Source organism: Formica exsecta, unplaced genomic scaffold (genome assembly GCF_003651465.1).
Source record: "Formica exsecta isolate Colony F162 unplaced genomic scaffold, ASM365146v1 scaffold9, whole genome shotgun sequence".
NCBI lineage: Eukaryota > Metazoa > Arthropoda > Insecta > Hymenoptera > Formicidae > Formica > Formica exsecta.
In genome coordinates this window covers 22,740-38,028 of record NW_021853666.1, presented here as the reverse complement: position 1 = coordinate 38,028, position 15,289 = coordinate 22,740, and the positions used below count along the sequence as shown (strand labels likewise).

At 32.7% G+C, this 15,289-nt stretch overlaps 1 protein-coding gene across 1 annotated transcript in view; it reads left to right on the top strand.

Annotated features, from left to right (window-relative positions):
• LOC115244969 (uncharacterized protein CG3556-like) overlaps window positions 1–14,538 on the top strand; it is a 19,903-nt gene extending 5,365 nt beyond the window's left edge. Inside the window, exons 2-5 of the mRNA XM_029823003.1 lie at window positions 6,893–7,140; window positions 8,620–9,006; window positions 11,062–11,457; window positions 11,545–14,538. Of these exons, the coding sequence (XP_029678863.1) occupies window positions 6,893–7,140; window positions 8,620–9,006; window positions 11,062–11,457; window positions 11,545–11,606 (1,093 nt within the window). The 3' untranslated portion in view covers window positions 11,607–14,538. The remainder of the gene's footprint in view (window positions 1–6,892; window positions 7,141–8,619; window positions 9,007–11,061; window positions 11,458–11,544) is intronic.
• Window positions 14,539–15,289: the final 751 nt, after the last annotated feature.

Sequence of the window (15,289 nt, the reverse complement as noted above, 5' to 3'; positions counted from 1 at the left end):
TAATTATTGTAGTTTGTAGTTTTTTTAATGTAAAGTCGCACTCACATCAGTTTCATGCGGTTTTCTGGTTGATTGTATATTGCCATCAACCGACTCCTGTTTCAATAATATTTATTGATAAGCTCATTATGTCTGAGCAATGAGTGGAGCATTTTCCCTAACCGGGGCGTTAGATCGTTTTATTATATATTTGCTGTCTACAATTAAAAAGGCGCTGTTTATGCGAAAAGCGGATATTTTAAAATTCTATATGCTTAATATAGACTAAGTTCACTAAACATTATTTTAGATAAAGATAATTAAAGAAGATAATATTTTTTATTTAAAATAATTTGATATCATGTTGATGTTAAATGTTTTAATCTTATGTAAAGAAGGGTATGCATTTCAGTCAGCTTGGAGAGCACGCACAGAGATCGTTGGGTTCACCTTTTTTTTTCATTTGCTGGATCCAAAAATCATAGTCAAAATAGTCTTAGTATATGGGAAAAATTTTGAAATACATTTTAAATAGAAAAAAGCAACGGTTGATTTTATCACTTTGTGAAGTCATGTCTGCCATACTTCTTTCAATCTGTTTTTATTAAAATCGTGACTTTTACTTGCATTAAAGAATAAATTAGATTTCTTTCTTTTTTGATTTTGGGTAGAGGGCTTATTTTTTTTATAGCGGCGGAAAAGGAGAGAAATAAAAGGTATTACATATATGCATACATCTCATCGGACACGAAGATTTCTTTTTCAAATATTTGATGTAAAAATGATTGTTTCGTCTTTATCATCGTTCCACCAACTATTCCCCCACCTTCCCCCTCCCATTTCTCTGCTCATTAAACATAGATAATAAGTATGAGAAAATCTCGATATCGATTTTAATTGAGATTCACTTGAGATTCACGAAGATCCCTAAAAACTCATTATGAAACTATTGAGCCCATATATCTTTCTCTTTACATAGAATTAGGATATTAAGATTAAAACATTTTCCTAATTTTTCCAAGAGTTCTTCTACATCACTTACATTTTGATTTTTTAAATATAATTAAAAGTATCTAAATTCATAGATATTTATATAGTGACAATTAAGTAAAATCTATTCGTTAGATATTGCAATCTAAAACCATTAACTTGCAAAAAAAATCGTTTACAGTTGGAATATTATGGTTATATAATATTTTAAACAAAACTACAAAATAAATACATTTATTTTTGATTAAACATACTGTTTTTATTTAACACATTTTCAGTAATATTTCTCTTTTTATTTATACTAAATATAGCTCTTATCATAATTAATACAACATATTATTTTTTTCTGATCTTATATCATTAGCATTTAAAATAAAGTGTTTTTCGAATTAATACTGGAACATATTTCATTTTCAAAATGTGCGATAATAATTGCGCCCAACGCAATATTTCTTTACAAAAAGCTGCTAGAAATTCTTTTGTAATATTTGAAGATAAAAAATTCTGTAAAAGATTTTATAAATTATACAGGGTGTCCCAGAATTCGCGGACACGGAATGCACAGCGTGATTGTCCGTGCTAAAAGAAACAACTCTTTCTTTGACAAAATTGCGTCTGAACAATACTTTTTAAATTAGAGCAACTTTAAACTAACGAATGAGCGCTCTAGGTTACACATGAATCAGGGGCGGCGCGCGCACGGCGTGCGTGAGCGTGTGTCTACGCTCTTTTACTATTTCGCTAAAGATTTTATAAGAACTATGCATAATATCTAAATATTGTAGACGGGCGAGACATTATCTCGAAAGAAGATTTGAAAGAACAGCTTCATTTTGCAATAGCAACATAAAAAATTAGACATTATTAAACATTTAATCGGCCCTTTTCAGAGCCACAAACATTTTTAGAATGTTGGAACAATAATCTTGGATCAAAATTATTCATGTGTTATCTAATCTACTTATTTTACTTTCAGTCGTTGCTTTGGTGATATCAATTAGAAAATGTTCTTTTATGAAGTGTTTTATTCAAAATAGCGATATTTAGATATCATGCACAGTTCTTATAAAATTTTTAGCGAAATAGTAAAATAGCGTACAACAAGCTTACGTGCTGTCCGCGTGCCGCCCCTAATTCATGCGTAACCTAGAGCGCTCATTCGTTATCTTAAAGTTGCTCTCATTTAAAAAGTATTGTTCAGACGCAATATTGCCAGAGAAAAAAGTTGTTTCTTTTGGCACGAGTAATCACGCAGTACATTTCGTGTCCGCGAATTCTGGGACACCCTGTATATAAAAAAAATATGGTAATTATATGCAGAGATAGGGAATCGCTCCCGATTTCGATATTTTTGAAATATATTATCAAGGGTGGAGCCCCTCCCCCTGCACTCCTGCTCCGAAAAAATTCTAACCTAACCTAAATCTAATTTTTAATTTTCATTTAATCAGAAATGGGTTTGGGTTAGATTAAAAGTTTTTAGGGGTAGGTGTGCACGGGGATGGGCAGAGCCCTGCCCATACTTTCACTTTATAAAACACACATAACACTAAATTATTCCACCAAATATATTTTTCTTTAATGTACATGGTGTCAGAAAATTATTTTCTACTTATTAAACTTATTTTATTATTAACTTTTTAATAAACAACGAGCGCCGGCTGAAACCTCCACAACATTACTGAAGGTGATGACCTTGATAAATATATTTCAAAATATCATATTTCAAAATTATCGAAATCGGGAGTGGCTTCCTATCTCTGCATAATTACCAAAATTACTATTAGTCATGCTACTTTTAATATTCATGATCAAATTCCTGGACTTAGTAATGAGAATAGGGATAAAAAAGAATGTCTAAATTTTCCGCGAATGTTATGAAAAACTCGGTCTTATGTATTCGATTGATGTTACATACAATTTAGTGATAATTCCGAAAAATGTGAGGATTAACTTCTTTACATATCACCAAATTTTCATTTCAAAGAGAGCCTCTTGTTGCCGGAATCATATTAATAAATGTTTCGATAATTTTACTGAAGATGCTTTTGGTAAGGTACCAACAATTAAAAAATTAGAAAAGACCAATCTAGATCCAAATAAGATTGTTGACCTAATTGATGATTGAAATGTATAGAAAAGAAAGGTAATGAAAAATTCATTGTTGATAATATCAACATTAGAGACTTTAAAGATCAATTTAGTCTTACCAAAGAGAATTTTAAGCACCTTTGCGATCACATAAAAGATGGAGATAAATCAGAATGAGTTTTAGCGGCATATTTGATATACTTACGGACTGGACGAACTCAATCATCTATTACATCAATTTCACTATGATTATATCGAGCAATATAGCTAATCGACTAATCGCATAAGCTCGTACAGATCTTCAAAATAATGTTGTGCCGCAATATTTGGAAATAAGTAGCCGTAATATTTTGCGAGCTCACTCCACAGAGATAGCTAATACTTTGTATTCTCTAAGTAATGATTAAGTCGTTACTATTTGGGACGGCACATATTTATATCTTCCAAAATTTAGTAATTTTAGATTTCAGAAATTAACTTTTAGTGATTAAAAAAAGAGAAATCTACAGAAATCTAGTCTGTGTCACTCCAGATGGATTTACTGTTGACATTTTTCGTCCTAACAATCTATATGGGCTGCAAATATGAGTGACTCCGACATTCTAAGAGCGAATACAAAATAATTTAATCAAACATTCAAATCTAACGATGTTTTTGTTTTGGACCAAGAATTTAATCAAATAAAGAATGATCTCGAAAATAAAAGTTTTCGAGTTGAGATACCATACAATCTTCCAAAAGGAAAAAAAAACTATTCTCTAACAAGCAAACGAATATATCGAGGCGATGTATCAAATTTTGATGAATTGTTGAATGCATCAATAGAAGATTTAAAGAGAATAAATATCTTACTCGAATACTACGCATTAAATGTGTTATTAATTGATACCAGGATAGCTGCTGTTTTACATAATGCGTATGGCTCACGTTTACAATCTGATAATGATGATTGTAGAGTAGCTGAAACATTGCTTGCTAAAAAAACTTACCGAATGTTCTGCAATTACATTAATTTACAAGAATTTGTGCAAGAGCATTTGAACATTGTTTCGAGGGTGATTTTCAATGCTGAGCACGAATTTGCTATCAAAAAATTTCTATCGGGTCCGGTTTTCAAAATATAAGAAAAGTCATTTTTACAATATATAGCGAATTTTTCATTGAATTTAGAAAACAAATTAGAAATGTTGAGTATTAAATTTTTGTTACACATCCGCAAGATATTTTCGTGAATAAAAAGTGATACAATACAATGAAATTGTAAGGTAAACTGCAGTGCTATTAACTTGCTATATCAAAAAAATTTGACCCGATAAAATTTTTCTGGTGGCAGATTCGAATTTAGCGCTCCAAAATAAAGTTGGTTTCATTTTTGGCATTAAAAAAAGAAATTTGTAAACTAGTTTTATTAAAATGTAAAAAAATGTGGTTTAAACCGACAAAAACATCAGTTTAAAAAGTTGGAAAAAAAACATTCTTATTTTTCTTCGATTTTTCAATGAAGAACTCCGGAACTTTAATGGATCGTACCAACTTTCATTGGCAAAATCTTATGAGATCATTTGTTTGACGGTGACTACGAGATGATAAATGAAGAATCTCATTTAGATTATCGAGTTTTTAATATATTTGTCCGGAAATACTTATTCGTAAAAGCCAGAATAAAATCTCGTCACATTGCTCGTAAACAATATCTCATCTATATTCTACTAGACCTTGATAAGAAAGGACTTGAAGCTTTCAAGCATCATTACTGTCAGTGTAAGACAGGTGATAAAACTATCGCTTGTTGCTCACATGTCTTGCATTTATTTGGTATTTAATTACAAGATGATATGAGACATAAATACACACGCCGCGCAATTTTTGAATCATCACTTTCCATCATGTATACCTGTTGAATACAATGAATATGAAAACGAAGATTAAGTGAGTGAGTGTGTGAAAATACCAAACGTATGAAATGCAAATATGTAAAATATAAATATTTAAATAAGTGTAAATATATGTAAATATGTAAATAAGTATAAATATATACACAGCTTAAGATAACTCCACCATTGCAGGTCCCAAGTCCTGATGAGAAAGGACGAGGGCTTATATATACAGAGTGGGGCATTTATATTGAGACACCTAAATATCTAAAAAATAAAGCAAGATAGAAAAAAATGTTTCAGACAAAAGTTGTTCGGTTCTAAGGGGGACACATAAAATCATAATCACGCAGTATTTTCCAAATTGTCGTTTTAGAGACGTTAGTTTGCGCCGAAAGTCTTCTGATACTAATAGTAGGAGTTCTGTCCACCGTTGCTAATATCCTCGACTTGACGATGTCGCCTTAATAGTCTCTCAAGATTTTTATTTGGGACCTTACCAGTAAGTTTAATGTTTCGGTGGACATTGCTAAAAACTCTTCGATCTGGTACTCTGCGATTAGGAAACCGTCGGTGATATTCTGTTACTGCTGCACGTGCGTTACCATTACAGAAACCATAAATAAAATGAATATCGGCATATTCTTCATTGGAAAATGTACTCGTGATTGGTAGGTAAGAGAAATTTCTAAGCTATGTTTATGCGATGTTTTCACTTAAAACGACAATTTATTAATATTATCTTGTGTGGCAAGTGTGGAAAACAATGAATTATGTCGAGTATGAAGTTGCCGCATTCGCTTCAGCTCATGCGGCAACTTCATGCGCGACGTAGTTCGTTGTGTTCCGCACATGCCATACATACAATATTTTTTGTAATGCCTGTTATTTCCGCACTACTAGTGCGGTAAGGTAAGTCATAAAGATGCTTTTCTCGCATTAGTGTGAGAAATAACTACTTTTGCATTTTTTCGCTATAACTTCAAAACAAGTGATTTTAGGACATATATGTATTAAGACTTTTTGACTTAGAATGATACAAAAAATCACACAGTTTCAGTGTGGACATCACGTTGCGGGACAGTATACATAGGTAACATCAAAACATAAAAAAATATATAAAGGTATATAATTAGCTACGACTATATGACTTCAAAGTCAGATCCTCAATCTTCGTGACAGGAGTATAAGAAACATTCATTTGTAGGCCCTGTTATTCCGATTCATAGTATTCCATTTCATAGATGCTCTATAATAATAGTTTTCACCATAAAATATTATTTATTCTTTGCAAATAAAAGCCACGATTTTAATAAAAACATAATGAGACAAATTTGCTGAGATGGCTCGAGAAAATGATAAAATCAACCGTTACTTTTTTCTGTTTAAAATGTGCTCCAAATTTTTTTTGGGATACTAAGACTAATTTGGCTATGATTTTCAGATTCAGCAAGTGAAGCTGAGTGAAAAAAGATGAACCCAACGATTTTTGCGTGCTCTCCAAACTGCCTGAAATGCATACTCTCCTTTGACATTTGCCGAAAATGAGCTCAAAATGAAACTGAAAAGTTTTATTTGTATAACTAAACTATATTAAATATAAATTTTAGCTCGATACTAGTTCTATATTGATTTAGATATTTTTGTCCAGATAACAAAAAATACTGATAACAAATTATCCTAAGCATCTCTTCTATTAATCGCGAGAATATGATCAGATATTTGTTTTATATAGCGAAAATTTAGAAAATTATCTTTACAATTTTGTAGCAAAAATTCTATAAAACAATAATAAATAGAATAAATTTGAATATCTTTAAATAAAAGATTTTGTTTTAATCCTCGCGTTTTAGGTTTGCTTTTTAATTGATTGCTGCTATTCTAAACTAAAAATGTAACAGATATAAAAAATTTGTTGCATAAAATGCTCACGCATCTTCTTTTTATTGTATTCACAGACATCGAGAAGTCGGGTTTTCCCCAGTTAGATTGGCACGCTATACCCTGGCCTTGAACGCGATGTGCATGGACCCGCGGCAGTTTCACGGCCACGATCTGATCGGCACGTTGCAGCATCACGAGCCGCCGACCGATTACGAATTCACGTTGACTGCCCTTGCGGCATGTAGCGCGCAAGCACATGTTCGCAAACGGCAGATGCGTCGTCTCTTGGACATCGCAAGTGCTCCGCAGAACCATAATATTGGTGGGTTGCCCTAAGAGTCATTATGTTATCAAAATAGACAGATGAGACGAATAAACAGAGACAAGGAATTTCAAGAAAAAAAGCTTTAATTCTACAACATTAGTATGAAAAATAATTTGTTGGATATCTTGAATGTAAGCTTTCTAATCTTAACCTTTTGAGAACGGCTCATTTATTGAAAAATCAAACTTTTACAAAATTTATAAAAAGTATTTATTTAATGAAACAAACATTGTTTTGATTAAAAAATGAGTTGAAGTATAATATTCTTTAAAGCAACTAGTTTCACAGAGACCAACATCACACTCTACATATTACACATTTATATCTTGGCTTTGATCTTTTGTTTTTTTTTTCGCTGACTAGCTATAAACGACACATCTTCTTTGTTTTCTTTTTTTACCAGGCTCAGATTGAATAAGAAAAATACCTATCAGAAAGGCTTTTCGGATGTTCTCCTATATTTGTTCTTCTTATGGTTCCAATTGATTTCGTATGTTGATAATTTCTCTGATGAATTGAACTCTTAAGTCACGAAATTGATACCACTTTCGGAAAATTTTAAATTTTAGAAGGAAAATGAGTGAAAACACATGAAAAAATGCAACATCTATCGCTTAAAAACTTACTTATATACATATTTTTGTCGTCTTTTGAAAAAAACCGTATACGCATATATGTGTACATATACATCTGCCGTCCTCAAAGGATTTGTAGGATAAATGAAATAATCATTGTGTGTATAAAAATAATCATTATATAAATAAATATCTTCAGAATTAGAGTTCGTTGCCGCCCGCCGACGGGAACGGCCGTGTTTAGACATGTTATGCGTGAGTTCTTTGTTTGGACCTTATTTTTGAGTTTCCTCCTCTTCTAAAGAGGATTTTCTTTTCGTTACTCTCCGTTTATTACTTATTTAACCAGTTGTTGGCCAGAATGTACTGATCCCATTTGAATCGAATGTAGCCATAAAGATAAAAAAGAAGATCTTCAGAATTTGAAGTATATAATCCTTAGATATATTCTAATCAGAAATCAACGTTTTATAATAAAAAACTTGTAAAACTATTGGGTAAAAATGCATAAATGCTTCTTACGATTTTCACGCGTGGGCGAGGGAGAGAGGGGGCGGACCATGTAGCTATTCTCTAATATAAAAAAAGCTTTTTTTAATTCAGTAAATTAATATGGTATATACAAACTTCACTGTTTCTAATATCAGTTTAAACATCTAAGAAAAAACATTAAAATTGTCAAATGTCAATTTGTTATATTTTTTAAACCAAAAAATTTGCTGTCCCCCATTTGATTTTTGCGGGGAATTACTTAGAACAACCTTTTCTACAACATAAGAAGCGATAAAATCGGTGAAATGTGACCTTTTTACTAAATATTGTATTTTAAAAAAGTTAGTAAGGCTTGCAATTCTTGCCGCATTTGACTTTTAATAGAATGTACAATATGAATTCACCGTAGACACAATAGCGATGTTGATCCTGGTGTTGCGGTGCATCAGCCAGGACCACCGACATCGCAACATCCGTCACATTATTCGCAAGCCGTCGACAGTGTTGGCGCAGCAGCAAAGGCACGACGGCAGCTTCGGCGATTTGCACACCACTGCGTTGGTGATGCAGGCACTCGAGGAGGTAGAGAATGAGCCGGCCGACAATTGGAACAGATCCGCAGCATTAGCCTGGTTGATCAGTCAGCAACGACCGGACGGTTCTTTTCACGGTGACGTCCGTGCCACTGCCGAGGCGATATTGAGCGTCACCCCACGTGGATTAACCAGCATCCGAACCCTCGATTGCGGACAGGGTCTATCGGACAATTCGCCACCTCGTTTAACCACGAGCAACAGTAAATCTTTCATTATAAGGAAATTTTTAGATAGATTTAAATTACTAGGGCAGATAAAGGTTCTCCATTTTATTAGAACTTTCATTTACAACTTATGCACAAATTGGACTTCTTGTGTTATAATATATGAATGATTATACTTTTTAATGTAACCTCTTCGAGAAAATTGATGCATTTGCCCCCTCTTGGCATAAGTTTGAAGATCGTTTTTCGGTAAAACGCCGGCTCTTGATGTTTAAACCATTCTTGAATAACATTTTGTACCGCTGCATTATCTGGAAATAATCTTTCTCCAAGATGTTTCTTCAGCGACCCAAACAAGTGAAAATCGAAAAGAGCTAAATCCGGGTTTAGGGAGTATGCTCCATATGCTTCCAATCAAATAATTACAAAAGTTCCTGAGTTTGATGTGCAGAATGAGATCTGGCATTCGTGAGAAAAATTTGCAAGAAAGAGGCCTGGGCTTTTCTAGAAAGAAGCCTTCGAATTGCCTTTTTGATAATGCAGCGGTACGAAATGTTCAAGAGTGGTTTACGCATCAAGAGTCGGATTTTTACTAAGAAGAAACTTCAAACTCGTGTTAAGGTCCACTGATCTATATATCTGGATTGTCGATCGCCTTTGTCCTTAGGACTCAAAAGCGTCCCCAAATGGACGCCGCCATCTTACTCGGCAATTTGCCTCCGAGCGTGGGAAATTCAAATGAGTTTGACTAAAACCACGGTCTATGTAAGACTGTAACTGAAACTTACGTTTACGTAACATTTTTGCTGTTATTAATTAAAAAAATCAGGATAAAACGATAAAACAGACCATAAAATAGACCAAAATATTACAAAATTTTATGTTTAATAAGATAATAATTTTTTATTCATTCAATAAACGTTTCTATCATACGTTTCAATTGCGATAATACAATCAACTTGTCATGATTCGAGGAATTTTGGATTATTTTTTAATATTTACAATTTCTTAATCATTTTTTGTGGGTCTTATAAATAAAATATTTGCAGATATAGAGAATGTTACCATAGTTGGACCTTCCTTTTCGTGTGCAGCTGTTACAAAGTTAAAAAGAAGGTTAAAAGTTAAAAACTGTTAAAAAGTTTATTAAGCGGTATCCATGACCTGCACTTATTGGTATCACTTAGAACACCACCACGCATGCGCGCACCTCGGACGTGTAAAATGGCGGACCTTCAATTGGGTACATCGCCAGGAGGCCTATCAGCAATCCAGATATATAGATCAGTGGTTAAGGTCCGACAAGCGCATCAAACTAATAATAAAGTATTTTTTCATTAAGTATTTTTCGAGTTATTTTATATCTTAATCTGACATATTTTGATATAAAAAATAAAATATCTCGTAAAATATTTATTTTTCGATAATCTTACCATAATACTTTGATATACAGAAAAATGAGATAAATCAATTGGTATAAAAAAATAATTGTTTTTAAGAAAAAGTATGTAATTATTTACAATGTATTTTTTTAAAACAATTATTTGTCTTTTTTTTACACAAATTGATTTGTCTCATTATTATGTACACAAAAGTATTACGATAAGATTACCGAAAACTAAATATTTTACCAGATATTTTATTTTTTATATTAAAATATGTTAGATTAAGATATAAAATAACTCGAAAAATATTTAACGAAAAAATACTTTATTATAGTGTTTTGAAAAGCTCTCGAGATAAGCTACAAAAGTATGTAATGAAAAATGGAGGGTTCTATTTAAGAAAACATCGATCACATTGACCTGGCCTTGAAAAAATCACTCAAGGTCAAGTCCATTGTTTCATCATGTAGCCCTCTTCAAACCACGCAACTTTTGTCTGAAATATTTTTCCGCATCTTCCATATTTTTCGAGATATTTGCCTGCGGCATTTAAAATGGGACATCCTGTATATATACAAGATGCCCGGTAAAGATTGTGTCAATGCTTGTAAGCGGGTAATATGACATGACAATTTGCCAATAAATTCGAGTTCTGTTGTAGAATGAATAAAATTAAATAACTATCTCTTAAACCTATGAGTTGCAGACATCGGGACGTCCGACAATCACAGCGAGACCGCCCTACCGTCAGAAGCGTCGGAAAGTAACGTGAGCAACGCAGACACAACGGTCGCATATACTTCGGCGCCGGTGTTGGTGAATGTATCGTACACTTTATGGGTCGGCAGCAACGTAAACGAGACATACAACTTGACGGTGACCGCGCCCAAGAATGAAACTTTTTACGGAGTGATGTTGCTGGCGGCAGAAATGTCGCCCCATTTCGAGTTCCTCGCGTCCGAATGGCCTAACGGTCATTACGTTCACACACTAGCTGGCTACAAGGAGGAGCCAATGTCCTATCACTACTGGCTACTCTATAGATTGCCCTCGCCGCCGGAGCCGTCATCGCCGCCTGGAAATCAATTGGTCGCGCCCGGAGGTACGGATGATTTGGCATTGATCCTTTGTCTTGTGTATTCACAATTCTTAGCTTTTCTTAAACTTTAAAACTTCTCCATGCTTGTAGGTGTCGACAATTTGCAGATTAGCGAAGGGGAGCATTATCTCTTTTGGTACAAGAAACTATGAAGCGCGGCGAAAAGAATAAACAGAGCAAAATAATAAAAACAAAGAAAAGGAGATTATATACATAAACGGAAGGAGGAATACTTTGTAAGAGAAAAGTGAAATTATGTATACAAATAAGAGAGAGGGAGAACGAGCGATCTCAAAGCTCTAGAGCGAGATCCAGTATTCACTGCCATCGTTAATTATCGACACGTAAAGAAAAAAATAAATAGAATAAAAAAGAAAAATACGCGCGACGCTGTTAATGCAAGGGAGAGGAAGCTTAAACGAAGAGAGAAAAACATGAATGTACACTTACACATATACATACATGCATACATACACAGTTGGCAGTGATTTTTGAAACTCCGTTCTAGTGGCTGACACTTAAAGGACCCGGGTGAGATGAGGTACGGATCTCGCGCACGTGCGCGATCGATACGCCGGGTTCGATATCAACGTATACAACATATACAACATAGACAACTCCATTTCTTAACACGTTGAACGCTAGTAACGAGATGACTAGATGACACAAATGTGTATCTAGAATTTGGATCTAGGATAAACATATCCTCGGCACTTCTGCGTGTGTTATCAATATGTAAAAACGATTTTATTGATTTGCAACCAGCTGTATTTATAGAGCTGTATTTGCATTAGTATTTATAAGTAGCCGATAAATTTATTAAAAATATTGTTACTGTTATTGCACGTACGTATACATAGCCCTAGCCTTAGAGCTCATAGAGTCAAATCGAGATCCGCGCGGCATTCAACGTGTTTATTAAAATTATAATAAGCTACATGAGACGTTTTCTATGAAACCGCAATATGCACAAACATACTTATACTTATCATAATTAATTCGTACTCACAATAAAACCGAAGTACTCGTATTAACGAATATCCTCTGACATTCCCGATTCGGCTGCAACGTGTTGATTTAGTAAATTCATTTGCGATTAACGAAAAAGCAGCGAATAAATAAATAAATAATTAAATAGTGAATACGAATTAGTGAATGAGAAAATGAATATAAAAGAAATCATATAAGAGTAAAAACCGCGAATCTGATCTCCTGCTGCAACGGGTTCGAAAAAATAAAAGGAGAACACATCGTGAATGCCGTACTTCCATTTGTACCTCTACGATATGTATCCTTTATCAAGCAGCTCGGAGTATAATGTACGATTTCATTTTTTCTTGAAATCAATAAAGGAATGAATAAAATACATTTGCAAACCTAAACAGTATATTTTATTTTGTTTTCTTTTTTTAATCTATCTGATATGTTTCATCAGTTTCTCGAACGTTTATCATTTGTATAAATAATTTGTATCATTTTTCGAATTTTGTGTGTCAATAGAAGATATTTACAGATCTAAAACATTTTTTCTTTAACAGCAAATTGCTTTTTTAACTAATTACAAATATTGTCTATATAACATTTTTGGACTATATGAATACAACATATGATTTCGTCTAATCAGTGGAACATCTTTTTGATATCTTTTTCGTTATACGTTATATTTCTTCATTTTTTAGTCCATTATTTTATTTTCATTTTCTAAAAATCTCATACAATGATTCAAATTATATTATAATTATATAAAGTCGAGTTATATCATCTATATATAGCTACATTATATTTCCATCGATGAAGCTTTCTTTAATTTCTGTTCCAATTGGGAAATTCTTCTAAGAAACTTCGATATTAAAACGCTTTCGATATTGTACAAGATTAGTAGATTATTTATTTTGAAACATTACGTACACATGTGTGATTAATAGTATTTCTATCATCTGGATAAAAGTATTTAAATAATTATCTAGATGAGAATTGTTTTATTGTATTTTTATGTAGATTATATCGAAGTATATATTATTTTCCTCTGTATCTTAAATTAAAAAGGTATTATCTTTTTCAAATTATTTAAGATTATGTGTGATAAGGAATTTAATATATATCAATGTAAGTATATAGAATTTTAAAATATCCGCTTTTATATGATCAGCATCTTTTTAGTTGTGAGCAGCAAATATATGTATCAAAAATCAAATAACGCATTCAAAAAGTTTTGTTCTTGGAAAATAAGAATTAATAAAAAAATAAAAGTATGAGGTATAATGTTTTTATATTTTAAATTGTTTTCCTAAAAATGTTATTGTCTTTTATCTAGATAACATGCTTTATAATCTTATTTCTCATCTAGCTAAATTTAAAACAAGAACATTTTATCTAAGATATATTTATGAGATCATCTTCTTCTAGGTGATTTCTAAATTATTTAAGCGAAACACTGGCGACTAGTGAGAAAAAAGATAATACTGATTGCAGATCTGATTTTATTCGTAATATTGCATAATATCGTTATGTTCATTTTTGTTCTTTAGGCAATAATTCATCAGAACGACAATAAAATACTAAAGATTTATCGTCGTGATTCACAGATATATTGATGATTTCGATAAACCGTCGATTTGACAGTTTTATCATAGATTTAAAAAACGTCTGCGTGAATTCATCTGTCGATTTTTTAGAGGTATCTGATTGTGGCAAATGCATGTTGGACGAATGCAGTCTATTTATATCAAGATTCTCTTTCAAGACAAACTCGACATCTTGCTCTATACTCGCCAAACAGGACGGTTCTATCCATATAATGTATTCATAAATAATATAATTATAGTATGTAATTGTATACATAAATATAAATTGTAATATATAATAGTAATATTATATATGAAATAAATCTATTTCTGGATATATATAATTTAATTGCATAAGTAATTGCGTATTTAAACATTTGCAATTATTTGTATATTATCTATGACAGAAATTATGTAAATATATAAACGTAAATTTCTCTCTCTCTCTTTCAGGGCTGTAATTAATGTATACTACATCTGTATTACAAATATCTGAGGAAGTTAATAAATAAATCAATCAATCTCTTTCTCTAACGATATAGAATTATATATACATATACAGGGTGTCTGATAATAATCGCCCCACCCGTAATGTGCAGATAGAGCGGGTTAAACCGAGCAGGAAAGTCCTTTATGAAAGTCCTTTTGCGATTTTTGTAATAATTATTGAGAAATTAATAAAAAAAGATCGACCAATTCGCGTGAGTATAAGCGCGCAATAAAAAGGGACAAACCATTGATATATGGTTGTTATGAGAATTCACCGTTATGTACCGCTCATACGTAACCGTTGTCATTTGTAGAGCGCTCCTCCCAAAACTTCGTCGCGCGCCTAGCGACCGCAAACTTTGAGGTTGTCTCTGGCCTGTCCTTTCTCGCCGCGCGCTTATACTCACGCAAATTAGTCGACCTTTTTTAATTAATTTCTCAGAAATTATTACAAAAATCGCAAAATGGTAAAGGACTTTTCTTCTCGGTTTCACCTGCTCTACCTGCACATGACGGGTGATGCGAGTGACTCCGGACACCCTGTATATAAATGGTGATTCGAAACAAGCTAATATACTTGAAATGTCATACTCTTGAGCAAATTCTGAGACGATTTTTCCTTTTGCAAAATTTTGTCCGAAGCTTAGTTTTTGAGTTATAATTGGAAATAGTTAACTATTTACGAGTTTGGTACAATGGGCAGGCGCAACGCATCATGAGACTCACTTCACAATTTCACAATAAATATCACTGGAAACATTACTGTTTTCACTGCAGTATTT